The 20,586-nt window shown below is 31.3% G+C and overlaps 1 protein-coding gene across 1 annotated transcript; it reads left to right on the top strand.

The window, feature by feature from the left end:
- Window positions 1-18,966: 18,966 nt before the first annotated feature.
- Window positions 18,967-20,586, top strand: AO090026000087 (uncharacterized protein; the record flags this gene model as incomplete). Its single annotated transcript, XM_023236226.1, has 4 exons — window positions 18,967-19,220; window positions 19,485-20,096; window positions 20,144-20,414; window positions 20,560-20,586. 4 exons carry the CDS (start codon window positions 18,967-18,969, stop codon window positions 20,584-20,586), a joined length of 1,164 nt encoding a protein of 387 aa, XP_023090891.1.

Below are 20,586 nucleotides of genomic sequence, written 5' to 3'. Positions count from 1 at the left end.
GCTCCTGTCTATATATACTGCGATTCTCTATCGCCTAACGCAATATTTTTTATAAAATTAAAATACGGCCTCGTGGCTATTAATTATTACTATTAAAGAGGATTCCCACGGAGCTATAATATATAGCTGGCGGGTTTTCTATTTCTTCTCTTCGAGAGACTACAGCGGGCTCTCTTTCTAATTAAGTATTTCTATTAATATTTATTCTCTGCAGCGTCTTTTCCGCGCTGTATATAATTTTAATATTGATTTAGAACAGGCTAGTTCCGGTCTGGTCCAGATTCTAACTACTGTTTTCTCGATGATCTACTATAGCTAGAGATATACCGATAATATATATAGTTTAATATTTAAAGCTATAGTTATAGTGTCTTTAAATATATTACTGATCAGTAATGCGGCCTGTTTCTAGATTTATATAAATTCTGTGAGTATTTTCTGGTTTATTAAAGCTACTACCTGGCCGCTGCGTGGATTAAACTAGACTATGGCTCTGTAGAATAGCTGAGAAATTACTACTACTTGATAGATCCGGCGTATAGTACGCAGGGGGATATTTTATATAAATCTAGCGATCTCTTAAAGGGCCGCTAGCGTGCCATGTGCTTTAGCTAGTGCTTTGATATAGTGTATAGTAAAGAATAAGATCTTGTTAAGCTAGATTTCTAGATATTTAGCTATTTCTATTAGTTTAATAGTTGTGTCTGCGTAGGGAATATCTATCTAGTTATGGCCGGTTGGCGGGTGTAGTATTTTTTAAATACTGTCGGGGTCGTCTGGAGATAGATCTGGAGATAGAGGCGGTATTGCTTTCGCTTTTAATCTTCTAGAATTAATAAAATAAATAAGCTTAAATTTTTCTAGTATAAACTTAGAAGCGTGTTGAGTAGTCTATTGGTCTACTTAGACCAGGGCTGTTTTTAGTATTTTAATATTTTCTATATATGATTTGGATGAGGCTAGAACGTAGATATTATTAATCTATCTATATATCTCGGTCGAGCCCCCCTGTAATTGTTTTATATAGAGATCTTGGATTAGAGAAGTATTGTAGATTAGATAGAGAATTGGTAATAAGAATAAGCCTTACAGGATATCTGTTGAAGTTGAGAACTTTAAACTAAGTTTCTCTGCTAGAGAGATTTAGGTTGAGTAATTAGTTAGAAAGAATTGTAGCCAGTCCGTAAAGTGGCCTAGTTTTAGCTGGCGGAGATTAAATAATAGTTGAGTGTGGGATATATTGTTGAAGGCTCTGGATATATCTAGTAGAACTATATTTATTTTTCTATTTTATCTCTATACTTAATATATATAATCGAGTATAAGTTAGATAGTATAGTTAATAGAGATACTTTTTTGCTTTTTTAGATAAGTTTTTAGAAGTAATTTATATTTCTTTAAAATCTATATAATTTGCGTAGCTATGGTTGATTCTAGGATTTTATTAAGAGTATTAAGTAGAATAACTGGCTGGTATAATTTAGATAAGTGGTTGTCACAGAAATGATAACGATCATGCAAGGTGACTGTATAGTATATCCTGTCCCAGGTGCATGGACATCCCGGTGGCCGAACGGCGTCTTCGGTGTCTATATTCGTCACCTTCTAATAATATACAGTGGCCCCGTTAGAAGGATTGATTATTGTATATAGAGAATCTTAGGGGTCCTCGGCTATAAATTAGTACTATAGTTATTAGTAGAAAATCAAGAATCAGTCTTCTGTCTCTAGTATCTACTGTCTAGTACTTTGCCCACGTATTTTTATCTAGTTGACAGGTTCTCTACCTTGACTAGTAGATATTTCTTTGACAATTTTGATTCTTTCTTTTCAACTACCTAAGAATATTGTTGGTATTATCATCCCGATTATCTAACGGAGATATTTCTTCACCTCCAAGAATCTCTAACGAAAACATGCCTTCTCTTATAGAAATAGTTCTAGAAACTATTCCTAAATTAAATACCCAAGAAAGCGAAACTCTCTAAAGCCTGAGAGATACTATTCGACGACTGGAGAACCGACTATAAAATAAAGAATCTTCACGAAATTACCGACGATCTAGTTCCGCTTCATTAATAAATAGCTATATTACCAAACTCTTCAAGAACATTCCCAAGTTCACTCTCGACTTTAGACTGCAATAAAAGTAGAAATGGATTCTTGACCTGGAATACTTCTTCAAGGGAGCGAAAAGGCGCCTAAGAAGAAATAATTAGAAAATTATTACAGCACTTTCTTATATATCCCCAATTTATTAATAGCGATAGTACCGACACCTCGTAGAAAAGAAAAGAGATTAATAAAAAAATACTAAGAAATCGTGGCAATACTTTACAGAATAAATCCTCTTATTAATCAAGAATTCGGCTACCTTACAGCCCAATACTATAAATCAGCTTTAAAAAGCTCGTCAGCGAAAAGACTAAGATCCAAGAGAGTTTTATACCTATCTCGACTCCTTAGAGCAATATTTCCTAAGACAATCAAAAAGAGAAAGAGCGCTTACTTTCTTTATAAAACTCCTTCCAGAATTATTAAAATATATACAAGAACACTATATAAAGCTTCTAGATTAACAAGACGAAATAGTAACCCTTGCCATATATTATTAGAATCTCCTATATAAGAGATAAAAATGGAAACGTGACGCTTCCTCAAAAAAAAGCAAAAATAAAGACAATAAATTAAATAAAGATAAGAAACCACAAAACACAAAGAAAAATTCGAAAGAAAACTCTAAGAAACCCAACAAAAACTCTACTAATAATAAAGAGAATCCTTTACGATACTATATATGTAACAGTAATTCTTATCTTACTAATCACTATCTAAAAAAGAAAAAAGCTACAGTTTAATCGGCCGAAGCAGAAGAAGTGGACTTAGAGTTAAAAAATAATTTAGAATTGAAATAGTCTCTACTAAACCGGCTTCTAATCTTTATATAGGGACTGTTGCACGTTTCTATATTTTTATTCAATATAAAAATAATATTAAAATGTTCGCCGATCTAGATAGCTGCGCCGAAGTTAATATTATTAGCTATCAATTTATTAAAAATTTTTATTTTGAAAAGGCTTGATTTATAGCCCTAATAATTAAAGCAGTCAACTATATTACTACCCCGACTTATAGTATATAGAAGATACCCCTTACTATTATTGATTTCTAAGAGACTATCTAGAGCTTCACTAGACTATATATAGCAATCGATAGAGACTCTTGCCTCGAGGGAAGTCTAATTCTTTTATTAATAATAACTATAAGTGATTTAAAAATCCACTTATTACTATAGAATTATAAATAGTGGTTTAAGTTCTTATTAATTAAATTAGTATTAGTTTATAAATTTATGAAATTATATTAAAACCTTACTTATATCTTTGCCGTGGTAAAATTATCTAAAGAAGTCTAGTTACTAGACGATTCAAGAAGTCCTACCTTATAATATATTGGCGAAATCCCACTAAAACTAAAAGAATATAAAGATATCTTCTCAAAGCAAAAATCTAAAATTATACTGCCCTGGAAAGTAATGGATTATGTAATTAAATTTATTGACGGCGAAACATCGCTATATAATTCTATTTATTTTCTCTCCCAGCGAGAGCTTTAAATATTAAGACAATATATTAACGAAAACCTGGAGTATAGTTGGATTAGACTCTTAAAAAGTTTTGTAGGAGCCTCTATCCTGTTCGTCCCTAAAAAGAATAGTGGTCTAAGACTATATGTTGATTATTGGGGTCTTAATAAAATAATAGTAAAGAATCGCTATCTGTTATCTTTAGTATTGGAAATTTTAGATTATCTAGTAGGCGTAAAATTCTTTACTAAAATTAATATTTAAGATATATATTATCGAATCCGCTTGTAAAAAGAAGATAAATAGAAGATAATATTTTATATAAGATACGGTTACTTTAAGTACCTGGTAATATCTTTCGGCCTTATAAATATACTAGTTACTTTTTAAAGCTATCTATATATAGTATTATACAATATTCTAGATATCTGTTGTATAGTATATCTAGATGATATCTTGATTTTTTTACTAGATCGAGAGAGCTATATAGGGTATATTAAGCAGATATTAGATCGACTGTGAAAAGCTAATTTATATAGAAAATTATCAAAATGTATTTTCTACTAAAAATAGATTAAATTTCTAGAATATATTGTATCGCAAGACGGTATCTCTATAAATTTTTAATGGGTGAACGATATTATATTATAAGAAGAATCTAAAAGTTACTACGATATATAAAGTTTTCTAGGATTTTATAACTTTTATTAATAATTTATCTAAAATTACTTTTAAATTATCTTGCCCTTTATTTTCTTAATAAAAGGATTGAAAAATGGACAAAAACCTAGACTAGTTAAATTTATTCTTATGAAAAAATTGGTATTTTAATATCTTATCGCTGCCTTTTAGTCAGCGCCTCTCTTATGCTATTTTAATTCTTAATAATCTATTTAAATTGAAATCGATGCTTTAAGTAAAAGGATAGTAGAAATTATATTCTAGTTAGATAAAAATAGAGTCTATTATTTTATAGCGATCTGGTCACGAAAATTTAGTGGAGCGGAATTGAATTATAGTATCCTCGATTAAGAACTATACGCTATTGTCTATTTATTTAAGTATTGGCGATAATATCTTAAAGATTTAATATATACTATTAAAGTTTTTATTAATTATTTAAATTTATAGGTCTTTATAAAGTAAACTAAGTTAAATAGACGTTAAGTGTAATGGCTTATATTTTTAATTCTCTTCGATTTTATAATTAAATATTAGACTAGGAAATTAAACCCGGCTGATAGGTCTTCCCGAAAATTAGGAAAAATCTTGGAATATACTCTAGATATAAAATTAATATTACCGTTTATACAGTAATTTACTAGTATAGAATCCTTATAGATTAAGGATTTATTATAAAAGAAAACCTAGTTTAAGCCTAGCGAGATGTCTTTATAAAAGAGTTCTAAGCTCAATACCTACATAGTGATGAGTTCTGGGAATTATAGAATTAGTATAGAAATAGTTGACTGGACTATCTGGAAAGAGTTAAATCGGGATTAATTTATTTCCAGGTCTTAAATACAACGCGTTTATATTTCTAAGAAAATATATGCTGCTAAGATCTAAGAAGATCTAAGAGATTTTATAAAGTAGATACAGTCCGAAGACCCGGAGATCTAATGGTGAAAGGCCGTTATAAAGTAAAGACTTATAAAAAATAAAGATTAGAGCGTTGTCTTTAATAGACTAGTTAGATTTAAGAATTGACTGTATATTTTTTTAAGAGAGAATTTATAATAAATCTTAATTAATCTATATTATAATGATTCTCTTGCAGGCTATTTTAGAAAAAATTATATAGAGATTCTACTTAAACGCAAGTTTTATTAGATAAATCTTTAACAAGATATTATAGACTACATGGCGGGATATCTAGTATATTAAGAAGTAGCAGCTCTAAAGCATTATCTTTATAAAACTTTAGAATCGCTATCAATTCTATCTAGGCCTTTTACAGAACTATTAATGGACTTTATAATAGAGTTATTAAAAATAATATTTAAAAGCGAAATCGTCGATTTAATATAAATAGTGATTAATCGATTTTCTAAATAATCACTATTCTTCTCTATTTCAATAATAATCAATGCGGCAAAACTCGCCGAATTATTTTACAATTATATGGAATTACGATTTAGACCACTAAATAGTATTATATCTAATAAAGAACCAATCTTTATTAGTAAATTCTAGTTAAATCTTTGCTATTTTAACTATATAAAACTTAGATTATCAATAGTATTCTATCCACAAATCGATAGTTAAATGAAACGTATAAACTAAATATTAGAATATTATTTTAAATATTTTATTAATAAAGAGCAAATAAATTGACTAAATCTATTTTTAATAGCGGAATTCGTATATAATAACGCTTAAAATATAACTACTGGGCTATTACTATTTTAAATTCTACTTAGCTATTCGCCAAATTTCTAATTATGTATCGAGAACGGTACTTTTTCAAAGGAGATCCTAGTAGTATAATACCGCATTAAAAAATTAATAAAAATTTATAAAAATTTAGCAGAACACTGGCAAAACGCGATAGAATCTTAAAAGAAATATTTTGATAAATATTATTAGGTAAAATTATTTAAGCGAGATAATCTTGTACGGTTATTAACTTGGAATATTAAATTGAAAGTCCCGGCTCGGAAACTGGCACCGAAATATATTGGATTATTTTGGGTACTGGACGCTATAGAAAAGTAAGTATATCGGCTTAGCTTATCTAATAAATATAATTAAATTTATAATATATTCTATATCTTGTTACTGGAACTATAGACGCTATATTATTAAAATAATGTCGATTTATTGTCAATATCCAATCTTGATAATAATAATAAATAGAAAGTAAAAAAAGTTAAAGAAAAGTAAATCTTTAAGAAAGAAATCTAATATTTAGTAAAATAGGCAGAATGGTTGTTAGAATATAATTAATAGATCTCTAAAGAAAACATGGTGAACGTAAAAGAAAAAATCCGCGATTTCAAGTAAAAAAATTAATAACGCGCTTAAAGGTCGACGTGATATTAATGTAGCTATAGCGCATACTTAATAAGTAAATAATAATTATAAAAAAACGCGTCGACTCTACACGCGCTAGAAAACTTTATTGTTAATTAAAATATAAAAAGTCCACTGATCTATTCTAGAATTACTATTAAAATAGAAAGATAAGGGCGCTAAAACACCAATTAATTATTATGTCAAATCGCTATAAAAATAATAGAAAAAATATTAAATATAGCGTTTCAATATTCCCGCTAATCCCTCTTTATATTCTTCTAATTAAAATATTTACGAATTACTCGCTTTATATAATGGGTAAAGTTTTAAATAGCTATTTATCAAGATATATAACCAGCGTCGAATTCTTTGAGCTGGAGTTGACAATCTTCTATATACTGTTTATGAGCCCTTATATTATCTCGAGAAGGCAGTAGACTTAACTATTGTTCGAGGATATTGGTATAACGGTTTATACTCTTATAATAGTTGGTAATAATTCGCTATAGAATTATTAAAGAAAAAGTCTCGAATTGGCTTGTTGATATATACCCCGAGCTTTTTAGCTTTTTTAGTAGTCAAACGAAATTTCTTTTAATAAGCTAACTCTATTCTATTGAAAGCATAGTATAACGCGATATAAGCTTGAGCGATTAATTTCTATATCTCTAAGCCAAATACAACTTGTTCTTTATTCTTATTCCAGAAAATAGTCTCCGTCTATTTTAGTATATAATATAAGTTATATACATCGCCTAGTATATCTTAAGAAGTCTTTATGAGTTAGTAACGAGTAGTACGCTAGACAAAGAAGCATACCTAGTTATAATTAGTATTTCGGCCACTGTATTGTCTATACAACACTAACGCTATATTATTAAATTTATAACTAATTATAAATAATTCACCCTCTCTGTGCTCTCTATCCTTGACAGTAATTCTTAAATAATATAGGCACTACAAAATAGAGAGAATAACTAGACACCGACGACCCTCTTACGGCGAGGTATAATAATATTAATAAAAAAATATAAAGAAGTAACTGGATTCGAAATACAAGGAAAGAAAAGGCTTACGATACGCAGAAAAGATATTATAGAATAAAAAAAAATAAAATATAGAAATAGTAGAGAGAAGCTTATCTAATATCTTGTTAATATTGATATTGTTATCGTGGATAACTATTATTTACTTAACAACAATTTACGTGGGGTTAACGTTTTTATATAGAACACCCAACGCGTTTTTAAGGCGTCGACTACTTAACGCGAATAACGCGTCGATCACTGTCTAGAAATAGTTAGTTTAAGAAAAGAGAGCGTAATTATTATAGAAATAATAACAATTATACAAGGTGACTATATAGTATACTCTGTTCCAGGTGTATAGATATCCCGGTGGCTGAACGGCGTCTTTGGTATCTATATCTATTATCTTTTTAATGATGTACAGTGGCCCTGTTAAAAGGATTGATTATTGTATATAGAGAATCTTAGGGGTCCTCGGCTATAAATTAGTACTGTAGTCATTAGTAGGAAATTAAGAATCAGTCTTCTGTCTCTAGTATCTACTGCTTAGTGCTTTGCCCACGTATCCTTATCTAGTTGACAGGTCCTCTACCCTGACTAGTAGATATTTCTTTGACAATAATAGAACTACTTAATTAAAGAATAGTTTTGAAAAAGAATTATATTATTCTCAGAGACTTCAATCTCTACTATCCAGCCTAGTTTAAATAGAATATCTATACTAATCTAAGCTAAACCAGCTAAACTACTACAATTAATATTAATATTAACAAAACTAACAGAGATCAATAAACCCGTACTAATCAAAGAGCTTCTTAACTATTAGAATTTACTAACTCTCGACTTCTAGATCTCTAGCTTAAATCAGAAACAGTAATCCAAGACTAGAATAATTATTAATCTATAATTAATCTTATCTTTAGAGCGTAGAGCCTTATAAATTAATTTATTATCTATAAAGCGGTTTCTAAGATATATATAGACTTAGACCACTTATTAATCTATATAATTCTTAACTTCTCTCTATAGATTATCCAACCACTGAAACGACACAACTAGAAGGCTATAAATATAGCTAAACTATATAAATTTATAGCCAGTAATCTTAATATATATTTTTACTAGAATATACTAGAGACAAATCCCTTAGTAGTCTTAATTAATATAATTATAGACTTTCTTATCAAAGTAATACAGCAAGTAATTTAACACGCGGTCCCGTAGACCTATTCTAATATATAAACTAATCCTAACTTTATACCAGAATACCGGGATATAGTTAAAATAACTAGATTATTACGCAGAGTCTACATCCTTATCTATTTAGCTAAAAGCTAAGCGGCCTACGTTAAAGTCTATAATTAAAAAAACTATATTATCTCCCAAGCCCTACAACAAGGCTTCCGCCACTAGATCTCAAAGATAATTAATTAAAACATACACGAGATCTAGCGCGTGGCTAAGTGGGCCTATAATTACAAAGCCCGGGCCGCCAGTACAATCCCTATTCTAATTAAATCTTATAGCCCGGCCAATATCACTAAAACTAAAATAGAGACTCTACAAGAGGCATTCTTTCCCAAACCACTCCCAGCTAATCTATCTAATATCAAGCAATAGGCGCAACCAGTATAGATCAATTTTCCAGAAATTACTAAAAAAAAGATAGCTAAGGCAATTTAAAAAGTATCTCTAGATAAAGCATCAGAACTGGACGCAATTCTAAATAAAATCTAGCACAAGCTACTTAATATTCCAATCTTTCTAAACTAAATTATATAACTATTCAACTCATATATTAAAATAGAATATAATCTCAAACACTTCTAGATCTCTACTATAATAGCTCTTTATAAAGCTACACCCTAAGACTACCACTGTCAGAGGAATATCTACTAGTCAGGGTAGAGGACCTGTCAACTAGGTAAGGATACGTGGGCAAAGCACTAGGCAGTAGATACTAGAGACAGAAGACTGATTCTTGATTTCCTACTAATGACTACAGTACTAATTTATAGCCGAGGACCCCTAAGATTCTCTGTATACAATAATCAATCCTTCTAACGGGGCCACTGTACGTTATTAGAAGGTGACGGATATAGACACCGAAGACGCCGTTCGGCCACTAGGATATCTATGTACCTGGGACAGGATATACTATATAGTCATCTTGTATAATTATTATTATTTCTGTAACAATTACGCTCCCTTTTCCTAGGCTAACTATCCCTAGGCAGCGATCGACGCGTTGTTCGTGTTAAGTGGCCGACGTCTTAGAAGCGCGTTGGGTGTTCTATATAGAAACGTCGACCTCACGTGAATTGTTATAGAGTGAATAATAGTTGTCCACGATAATAATATTAATATTAACGAGATATTAGATAAGCTTCTCTCTATTATTTTTATATCTTATTTTTCTTTATTCTACAATATCTCTTCTGCGTGTCGTGAGCCTTTTCTTTTTCTGTATTTCGAATCCAGTTACTTCTTTACGTTTCTTTATTAATATTATTATACCTCGCCGTGAGAGGATCGTCGGTACCCCAGTCGTTCCCTCTGTTTTGTGATGTCTATATTGTTTAAGAACTACTGTTAAGAATAGAGAGTGCGGAGAGAATAAATTATTTATAATTAATTATAAATTTAATAGTGCAGCGTTAGTATTATATAGACAATATAGTGGCCGAAATGCTAATTATAACTAGGTATATTTCTTTATCTAGTGTACTACTCGTTGCTGACTCGTAAAGACTTCTTAAGGTATACTAGGCAATATATATAACTTGTATTGTATACTAAAGTAGATGGAGACTATTTTCTAGAATAAGAATAAAGAACAAGTTATATTTAGCTTAGAGATATGGGAATTAGTTACTTAAGCTTACATCGCGTTATACCACGCTTTCAATAGGGTAGAGTTAGTTTATTAAAAGGAATTTCGTTTGACTGCTAAAAAGGCTGAAAAGCTTGGGATATATATTAACGAGCCAATTCAGGACTTCTTCTTTAATAATTCTATAGTAAATTATTGTTAACTATTGTAAAAGTATGAGCCGTCGTACCAATACCCTCGAACAATAGTTAAATCCACTGTCTTCTTAAAATAATGTGAGGGCTCGTAGGCAATATATAGAAAATTATTAACTCTGGCTTAAAGAATTTGATGCTGGTTATATATCTTGGTAGATAGCTATTTAAAACTTTATCTATTATATAAAGCGAGTAGTTCGTAAATATTTTAATTAAGAGAATATAGAGGGGGATTAGTATAAATATTGGGACGCTATATTTAGTATTTTCTCTATTACTTTTGCAGCGATTTAATATAATAATTGGTTGGTGTTTCAGCGCCTTTATCTTTCTACTTTAGTAGTAATTCTGGGATGGGTCGGTGAGCTTTTTATATTTTAATTAACAATAAAATTTTCTAGCGCGTGTAGAATCAACGCGTTTTTCTATAATTATTATTTATCTATTAAGTGTTCGCTGTAGCTATATTAATATTGCGTCGATCTTTAAGCGCGTTGTTAACTTTTTTACTCGAAATCGCGGATTTTTTTTTATGTTCGCTCTATTTTTTTTAGAGATCTATTAATTATATTCTAACGGCTATTCTATTTATTTTACTAAATATTGGATTTCTTTCTTAAAGATTTACTTTTCTTTAACTTTTTCTATCTTCTATTTATTATTATTATTAAGGTCGGGTATCGGCAATAAATTAATATTATTTTGATAACGTAGCGTCCATGGTTCCAGTAACAAGATATAGAATATATTATAAATTTAATTATATTTATTAGATAAGCTAAGTCGATATACTTATTTTTCTATAGCGTCCAGTACCCAAAATAGTTTAATATATTTCGGTGCCAGTTTCCGAGCTGGGATTTTTAATTTAATATTCCGGGTTAATAACCGTACAAGATCACCTCACTTGAATAATTTTGTCTAATAATATTTATTAAAATGTTTTTTCTAAGATTCTATCGCGTTTTGCTAGTGTTCTGCTAAATTTTTACGAATTTTTATTAATTTTTCAATACGGTGTTATACTGCCGGGATCTCCTCTAAAAAAGTACCGTCCTTGGTATATAATTGGAAATTTGGCGAATAGCCGAGTAGAACTTAAAATAGCGATAGTCCAGTAGTTATATTTTAAGCATTATTGCATGCGAATTCCGCTGTTGAGAGTAGATTTAGCTAATTTATTTACTCTTTATTAGTAAAATATCTGAGATAATATTCCAATATTTAGTTTATATATTCCGTTTAACTATTGATTTATGGATGAAATACTGTTAATAATCTAAGTTTTATATAGCTAAAATAATAAAGATTTAACTAGAATTTGCTAGTAAAGATTGGTTCTCTATTAGATATAATATTATTTAATAGTTTAAATTGTAATTCTATATAATTATAAAATAATTCGGCGAGTTTTACCGCATTGATTATTATTGAAATAGAGAAGAATAGTGATTATTTAGAAAATCGATTAACCACTATCTATATTAAATCGATAATTTTATTTTTAAATATTATTTCTAGTAACTCTGTTATAAAGTCTATTAATAGTTCTATAAAAGATCTAGATGGAATTAGTAGCGATTCTAAAGTTCTATAGGGGCAGTGCTTTGGAGCTGCTGCTTCTTAATATACTGAATATCCTGCCACGTAGTCTACGATATTTCGTTGAAGATTTATTCAATAAAACTTGCGTTTAAGTAGAGTTTCTATATAATTTTTTCTAAAATGGCCTGTAAGAGGATCATTATGATACAGATTAATTAAGATCTACTATAAATTCTCTCTCGAAGAAATATATAGTCGATTTTTAAATTTGACTAGTCTATCAGAGGCAACGCTCTAATCCTTATTTTTTATAAGTCTTTACTCTACAGCGGCCTTTTATTATTGGGTCTCCGGGTCTTTGGATTATATCTGCTTTATAAGATCTCTTAGATCTTCTTGGATCTTAGTAATATATACTTTCTCAGAGATATAAGCGCGTTATACTTAAGATCTAGAAATAAATTAATCTCGATTTAACTCTTTCTAGACAGCCTAGTTAATTGTTTCTATATTAATTTTATAATTTCTAGAGTTTATCGCTATGCGGGTATTGAGTTTAGAACTTTTTTATAAAGGCATCTTACTAGACTTAAACTAAGTTTTTTTTTATAATAAATTTTTAATCTATAAGAATTCTACACTAGCAAATCGCTATATAAACAATAATATTAATTCTATATCTAGAGTACGTTCCAAGATTTTCCCTAATTTCTAGAAAGATTTATTAGTCGGGTTTGATTTTCTAGTTTAATATTTGATTATAAAATTAAAGAGAATTAGAAATATAAGCTATTACGCTTAACGCCCATTTAGTTTAGTTTACTTTATAAAGGCTTATAAATTTAAATAGTTAGTAAGAACTTTAATAATATATACTAAATCTTTAAGATATTGTTATCAATACTTAAATAAATAGACAATAGTATATAGTTCTTAGTTAGAAATACTGTAATTTAACTCCACTCCGCTAAATTTTTGTAACTAGATTGCTATAAGATAGTAGACTCTATTTTTATTTAGCTAGGACATAATTTCTACTATTCCTTTATTTAAAGTATTGGTTTTGATTTAGACAGATTATTAAGAGTTAAAATAGCGTAAGAGAGACGCTGATTGAAAGGCAGTGATAAAATATTGAAATACTAATTTTTCTATAAAAGTAAATTTAACTAGTCCAGGTTTTTGTCTGTTTTTTAATTCTTTTATTAAGAAGATAAGAGGTAAGATAATTCAAGAGTAATTTTAAATAAATTGTTGATAAAAGTTATAAAATCCTAGAAAACTTTATATATTGTAGTAACTTTTGGATTCTTTCTATAATACAATATTGTTCACCTGTTAAGGATCTATAGAGATACTGTTTTGCGATATAATATATTCTAGAAATTTAATCTATTTTTAATAGAAAGTATATTTCGATAATTTTCTATATAAATCGGCTTTTTATAGTTAATCTAATACCTGCTTAATATGCTCTATATGGCTCTCTCGATCTAGTAAAAAGATTAAGATATTATCTAGATATACTATATAATAGATATCTAGAATATTGTATAATACTGTGTATAGGTAGCTTTGAAAAGTAGCTGGTGTATTTATAAGGTTAAAAGGTATTATTAGATACTTAAAGTAACTATATCTTATATAAAACGCTGTCTTCTATTTATCTTCTTCTTGTAAGTGGATTCGATAATATGTGTTTTAAATATCGATTTTAATAAAGAATTTTATGTTTGCTAGACGATCTAAAATTTCTAATACTAAAAATAATAGATAGCGATTCTTTATTATTATTTTATTAAGACCCCGATAATTGATATATAGTCTTAGACTACCATTCTTTTTAGAAATGAATAGGATAGGGGCTTCTACAGAACTCTTTGAGAGTCTAATCTAATTACACTCTAGGTTTTCGTTAATATATTGTCTCAATACTTGAAGCTTTTGCTGGAAGAGGGAATAAATAGAACTATACGGCGATATTTTGCCGTTAATAAGTTTAATTATATAATCTATTGCTTTCCGGGGCGGCATAATTTTAGATTTTTGCTTTAAAAAGACATCTTTATATTCTTTTAGTTCCGGTGGGATTTCGCCAATATATTGTAAGGCAGGACTTCTTGAGTTGTCTAGTAACCAGACTTCTTTAAATAGTTTTACCACGGTAAAGACGTAAGCAAGATTTTAATATAATTTTATAAATTTATGAGTTGATATTAATTCGATTAATAAGAATTTAAACCACTATTTATAATTTTATGGTGATAAGTGAATTTTTAGATTACTTATAGTTATTATTAATAAAAGGATTGGGCTTTTCTTGAGGTGAGGGTCTCTATCGATTGCTATATATAGTCTAGTGAAGCTCTGGGTAGTTCCTCGGAAATTAATAATGGTAAGGGGTATCTTCTATATACTATAAGTTGGGGTAGTAATATAGTTAACTACTTTAATTATTGGGGCTATAAATCGGGCCTTTTTAAAATAAAAATTTTTAATAAATTAATAGCTAATAATGTTAACTTCGGTGTAGCTATCTAGATTGGCGAACGTTTCGATATTGCTTTTATATTAAATAGAAATATAGAAATATGTAATAGTCTTTATATAGAGATTAGGAGCTGGTTTGGTAGAGACTATTTTAACTCTAAATTATTTTTCGACTCTAAGTCCACTTCTTCTACTTTAGTCGATTGGACTGTAGCTTTTTTCTTTTTTGGATAGTGATTAGTAAGATAAGAATTACTGTTATATATATAGTATTGTAAAAGATTTTTTTTATTATCGGTAGGGTTTTTGTTAGATTTTTTAGAGTTTTCTTTCGAATTTTTCTTTGTGTTTTGTAGTTCCTTATCTTTATTTAATTTATCGTCTTTATTTTTACTTTCCTTTGAGGAAGCGTCACGTTTCCGTTTTTATTCTCTATATAGAAGATTCTAATGATGTGTAGTAAGGGTCACTATTTTGTTTCGTTGATCTAGGAGCTTTATATAGTGTTCTTGTATATATTTTAATAATTTTGGGAGGAGTTTTATAAAGAAAGTAAGCGCTCTTTCTTTTTCTAATTGCCTTGGGAAATATTGCTTTAAGGAGTCGAGGTAGATATAAAACTCTCTCGGATCTTGGTCTTTTTATTGACGAGCTCTTTGAAGCTGGCTTATAATATTAGACTATAAGATAGCCGAATTCCTGATCAATGAGAGGGTCTATTCTATAAAGTATTGCCACGATTCCTCGGCATTTCTTTGTTAATCTCTTTTCTTTTCTACGAGGTGTCGGTACCATTGCTGTCGGCAAATTAGAGATATATAAGAAAGTGCTGCAATGATTTTTTAATTATCTCTTTTTAGGCGTCTTTTCGCTTCCTTGAAGGAGTATTCTAAATTAAGAATCTATTTCTGTCTTTGTTGCAGTCTAAAGTTAAGGGTGAACTCGGGAATATTCTTAAAGAGTTTGGCAGTACAGTCATCTATTGACAAAGCGGAACTGGATCGTCGGCGATTTTATAAAAATTCTTTACTTTATAGTCAATTCTCTAGTCGTTGAATAGTATCTCTCAGGCTTTGGAGGGTTTCGCTTTCTTGGGTATTTAATTTAGGAATAGTTTCTGGAACTATTTTTATAAGAGAAGGCATGTTTTCGTTAGGGATTCTTAAAAATAAAGAAATATCTCCGTTAGATGATCGGGATAATAATACCAACGATATCCTTAGGTAGTTGAAAAGAAGAATTAGAATTGTCAAAGAAATATCTACTAGTCAGGGTAGAGAACCTATCAACTAGGTAAGGATACATAGGCAAAGCACTAAGCAATAGATACTAAAGACAGAAGACTAATTCTTGATTTTCTACTAATAACTACAGTACTAATTTATAGCCAAGGACCCCTAAGATTCTCTGTATATAATGATCAATCCTCCTAACGGGGCCACTGTACGTCATTAGAAAAATAATGGATATAGACACCGAAGACGCCGTTCGGCCACCGGGATGTCCATACACCTGGGACAGGGTATACTGTACAGTCACCTTGCATGATCGTTATCATTTCTGTGACAATTATATTAGTATAGTCTATATTTTATAGTCCGGGATTATATATATTAAAAATCTATAGTTTTCTATTCTATATATAGAGCTTAAGCTTCTAGTAATTAGTAAAATATATTATATATCTTTATATTTTAGGATTAATTTTATATAAAATATAGAGAGTTATATAGACTTGCTAATCTTTAATATTACTAGTAGAGAGATATAGAAGTTAATAGCTACTAAATATAGAATAGTATATTATATTTAAGTATAGATTCTTTTAAAGCTTCTAAACTATAATAATATTAGCTTATAGTATAGTAGAATCGCGCAGGAATTATACTATTATAATATCTCTAGATTAGTTTATATTATATTATAGTATTTATAGTTATTTATTTATAATTTAGAATTAAAATGGTATTTATAATAGCTGATCTAGTATAGCTCTAGGCTTTAGTATTAGATTTAATTAAATCTTATAGTTGTTGCTGTTTTTTTAAATTTAATAATTGGGTCTATATCAGCGGTTTTTTTATAGCCATTGCTTGATTAATCTAATTAATAAGTCTAAGGCTTTGTCGCGTTTCTTCGGTGCTAGAGAAGGCCTGATTTTGTTAAATAGTCTCTGGTAGAGTAAGTAGTAAGATTAGAACGCTGATTAGTATCGATTTAATAATTAGAGTATTAACTAATAGATTAGCTTTAATCTATAGAAAGATATTTCTAGTAAATCTTAGTCTCTCTATAGCCAAGTTATTCAGCGCGTCTCTAGTAACTATAAATAGTTCTTTAGATCCCACGTTCTTAGTCTATAGAGCGGCTCTGGCCTTCCCGGGCGGTTCTCTAGAGATCTTACTTTTTATCTTGGTGTGGAACTCCGCGCTGGAGCTCTTTAATATAATAGACCCGGTGGTACTACTATCCAGGTTTTATAGATAGACAGGGATTCGATAATAATAAAACTAATATATTACTTGTTTCTGGGTCTTCTTCCACTTCTATAGATATATTTTATATTTTTTATACTAGACTATATAATTACTATTATAGTTGGCGTATTTTAATACTAGTCTAGAGATATTATAATCTAAATAAGCCCTAGTTTTATGCTTACCTATATATACACTATAAATAGTATTATAGAAATAGATATTTTCTATATAACTGTATTGTTAATAGTTATTGTATTATATAATACGAGACGCGTGGTCGTATAAAATATTTTTAAAGACCTGAAAATCCTAGACTATACCTGTATTAATAGCCTTATTTATATAGTGCAGCGTGATAAACTTAATAATAATTAAGAATATTTTCTTACTTAGTGGGGAATAAACAAGCCAGCTAATATATATGATCTTGTAGGAATTATTCCACACGTGGCGGTTGTTAGCCATAAGTTTCTAGATAATCTATTTCCAGTTAGTCTTATTAATCAGCGGCCCAAGAGTTTTATAGAGTATATTAGAGGCAATCACTTTTTATATAAATAGAGCAACCCGCGCTATTTTGCCGAAGCTATAGACCCAGTTATCCCAATAGATGCGCGCGATCTCTACTTCCTTAGTACTATAAAGAAAAAGCTATAGATTATCTAACCGTAGAATTTTTACCGCGATAAACTGGATAAATATTAATATAAAACGGACGGTCTTATAGATGGTATTCCAGTAATATTTCTCGGTGTATTTAATTAGATTCTCGCTAGTGAGCCAGCGTAGATTTCTAGCTATAGTAAAATTACTTATCTTAATTATAATAGCGCGCTCGCAGTTAAGATCTATAGAGTACACCGGCGCGGTACTATTAAAGCTATATATTAATTGGTAATAGTATAGTAGAGACGCCCTAGTTACTACTTACGTGTATATATAGATAGGATTCTCTATATAAACTATAAGTTTATTAGTATTCTTTTAAATATTATTAATCACGCGTTGTATCTCGTCCAGCTAGATCTTCTACGCGTTTTCTATAGAGTAATAGAATAAGGCGTTAGTCAGCGCCCAGCTGGCCTAGATAAACTTAATAATCTATTTAAAGATACTGGAGCTATGGATCTTAAGATAGTCGAGTAGACTGGCGGCCTCGCGATTGTGGTCTAATACGTATTTTTAAAAAGATTTTACTATACTATCAATCGCGTTAATAGCGTCTATAGGGGCCGGAGACTGCGCGCGACTCAGCACTATCTTTTACTAGATTAATACTAGTATTAGAAGATCGCTCTCGTAATTACAAGAAACTAGGCAAATTTTAAGCCGTTTCCGGCGTGGTGGAGCGGCGTAATTTCAAAAACTAGTTTCGCGAAAGAGTAGTTGTTTTTATTGGCCCTTTCACCCCACTGCCTTGAGGCTGTGTTGTCTCGTATAAGGTTGCTTTGCCCCGTGCCCCACCATTCGAATCCAACTCATTTTTCATTATACTCCTTCTGAAATCCAGCCCAGAGTCGAAATAAGGATAAAGGAATATGGCCGAAATCATCGGCCTAGTCGCCAGTATAGGTAGTCTTGTCCAGATTGCGGGACAGATTACCAAGCTCAGTTATAGTTACGTCTCAGACATCAAATCTGCCCCCAAGACTCAGAAGCACTATCTTCAAGAAGTCTCTGCTTTGACCGAGGTTCTGTTTCGCTTGGAAGAAGCTATACAAGAGGCAGCGTCTACCGGCTTAGACTTGCCATCACGCCCACCGTCGCTTAACGATGATGCTCTTCAAGAATGCCACCGTCATCTAACAGCCCTTCACTTAGATCTCGACAAAAGAATACGTCGCTTCGCCTGGCCGTTCCAGGAAAAAGAAATAAAAAAGCATATCGGTCTCTTGCATATGTATCGGACTCTCTTTACGGATTTCCTCTCCACAAATATCATGTAGATACGTCAAAGGCTTACCTGCACAACAAAATCAGTGCTAACCGCGAGAAGGACCGTAGCCAATGCCACATACAAGAAGGTAGCCACCATCGGCAACGGTATATTTGTGCGATGCTAGCATAATATAATTCACAAGCTTACTAGATCTGCAGAGCAAGTCATCCAGCATCTTTTCTCGCTCTTCCCGTGGCCAGATGCATTTGAACGCTCGAGACCAGTCGCTTGCGCTGGGACCGGGGAATGGTTCTTAAAATCTCAGACGGTCGAAACCTGGTGCACCGGACCCCCATCACTGCTTTGGTGCTACGGATCTCGTATGAAGCCGTCTCGTTTCACTATTCTGTCTATGGTATCACTAACAGGTCGAAGCTGGTGTTGGGAAAACGCTCCTCGCGTACGCATCCGATCCATAGCCCATTGGTGCTATTTTCCTCGTGCCTAACAAAGTCTAGGTCAACTACAATCGAGTACCTGTGGGACAGACAAACATCCAATGCAAGCTCTGTGATATACATATTTTGCCAGTTCTCCTCTCGAGACCAGCAATTCCTTACCGCAATTTTGCAGTGTATGATTCGACAGGTGATCGAACAAGCGGATGAGGGCTTACTCCTAGCCATGAAGCAACTCTGCGCTGACCCAGCTAAACAAAGTACTCCTGCGGGGCTGGCTGAATTATTCGCAGCAGCCTGTGAGTTAAAGTCGACGTACCTTATAGTCGACGGTCCTGATGAAGTACCCAAGGCAGAAGGCTTGCTTCCCTATCTGCCTTTTTTTGTTGGGGCAGGCTGCAAAATAATGGTAACGAGCCGAGATCTAAGTCACATCAGGAAGCATATGGGTACTGCAGTAAAGATGGAGGTGTACTCGCAGATTCATGATCTGGAACTCTACATCAGCTCCCGCTTCCAAGATAGTGACTTTCCTGACACCGAGGACTTCACCGAGGACATCATGAGAAAATCGAGCAATGTGTAAGCATCATGAGCCGAAGAATATTTACCAAACTAACATTTCTAAGATTTCTCCATGTCAAGCTCATTCTCGATGAGCTTATGGATCTCACCACTATTCGCCAAATGCGAAAGGCGCTTAAGAAGGAATCGAAAGGGCTGGAACAAGCCTACACATCAATCGTACAGCGAATTGATATCCAGCCAAAGGCAAAGAGAGCTCTTGCGCATCGTTTCATTGGGTGGATTGCGTTTGCAAAAAGACGATTTAAATTGAGTGAGCTAATTCACGCTTTTGCTGTCGAGAAAGATGAAGAGGAAATCTATGAGGATAATACCGTAAGTCCAGATCTCCTCCTTCAGTCGTGTATTGGCATGGTGGTGCTATTTGACGATAATACGGTTGGATTGTGTCATGCCACTGCGTACGACTTTTTTAGATCCACGGTGTTGGTATCTCATGACATGAATACCGATATATCAGAGACATGTTTACGCTACATGTGTTTGA

This window comes from Aspergillus oryzae, chromosome 3 (assembly GCF_000184455.2).
Source record: "Aspergillus oryzae RIB40 DNA, chromosome 3".
Lineage (NCBI taxonomy): Eukaryota > Fungi > Ascomycota > Eurotiomycetes > Eurotiales > Aspergillaceae > Aspergillus > Aspergillus oryzae.
This window is presented reverse-complemented; position numbering and strand designations above follow the sequence as displayed.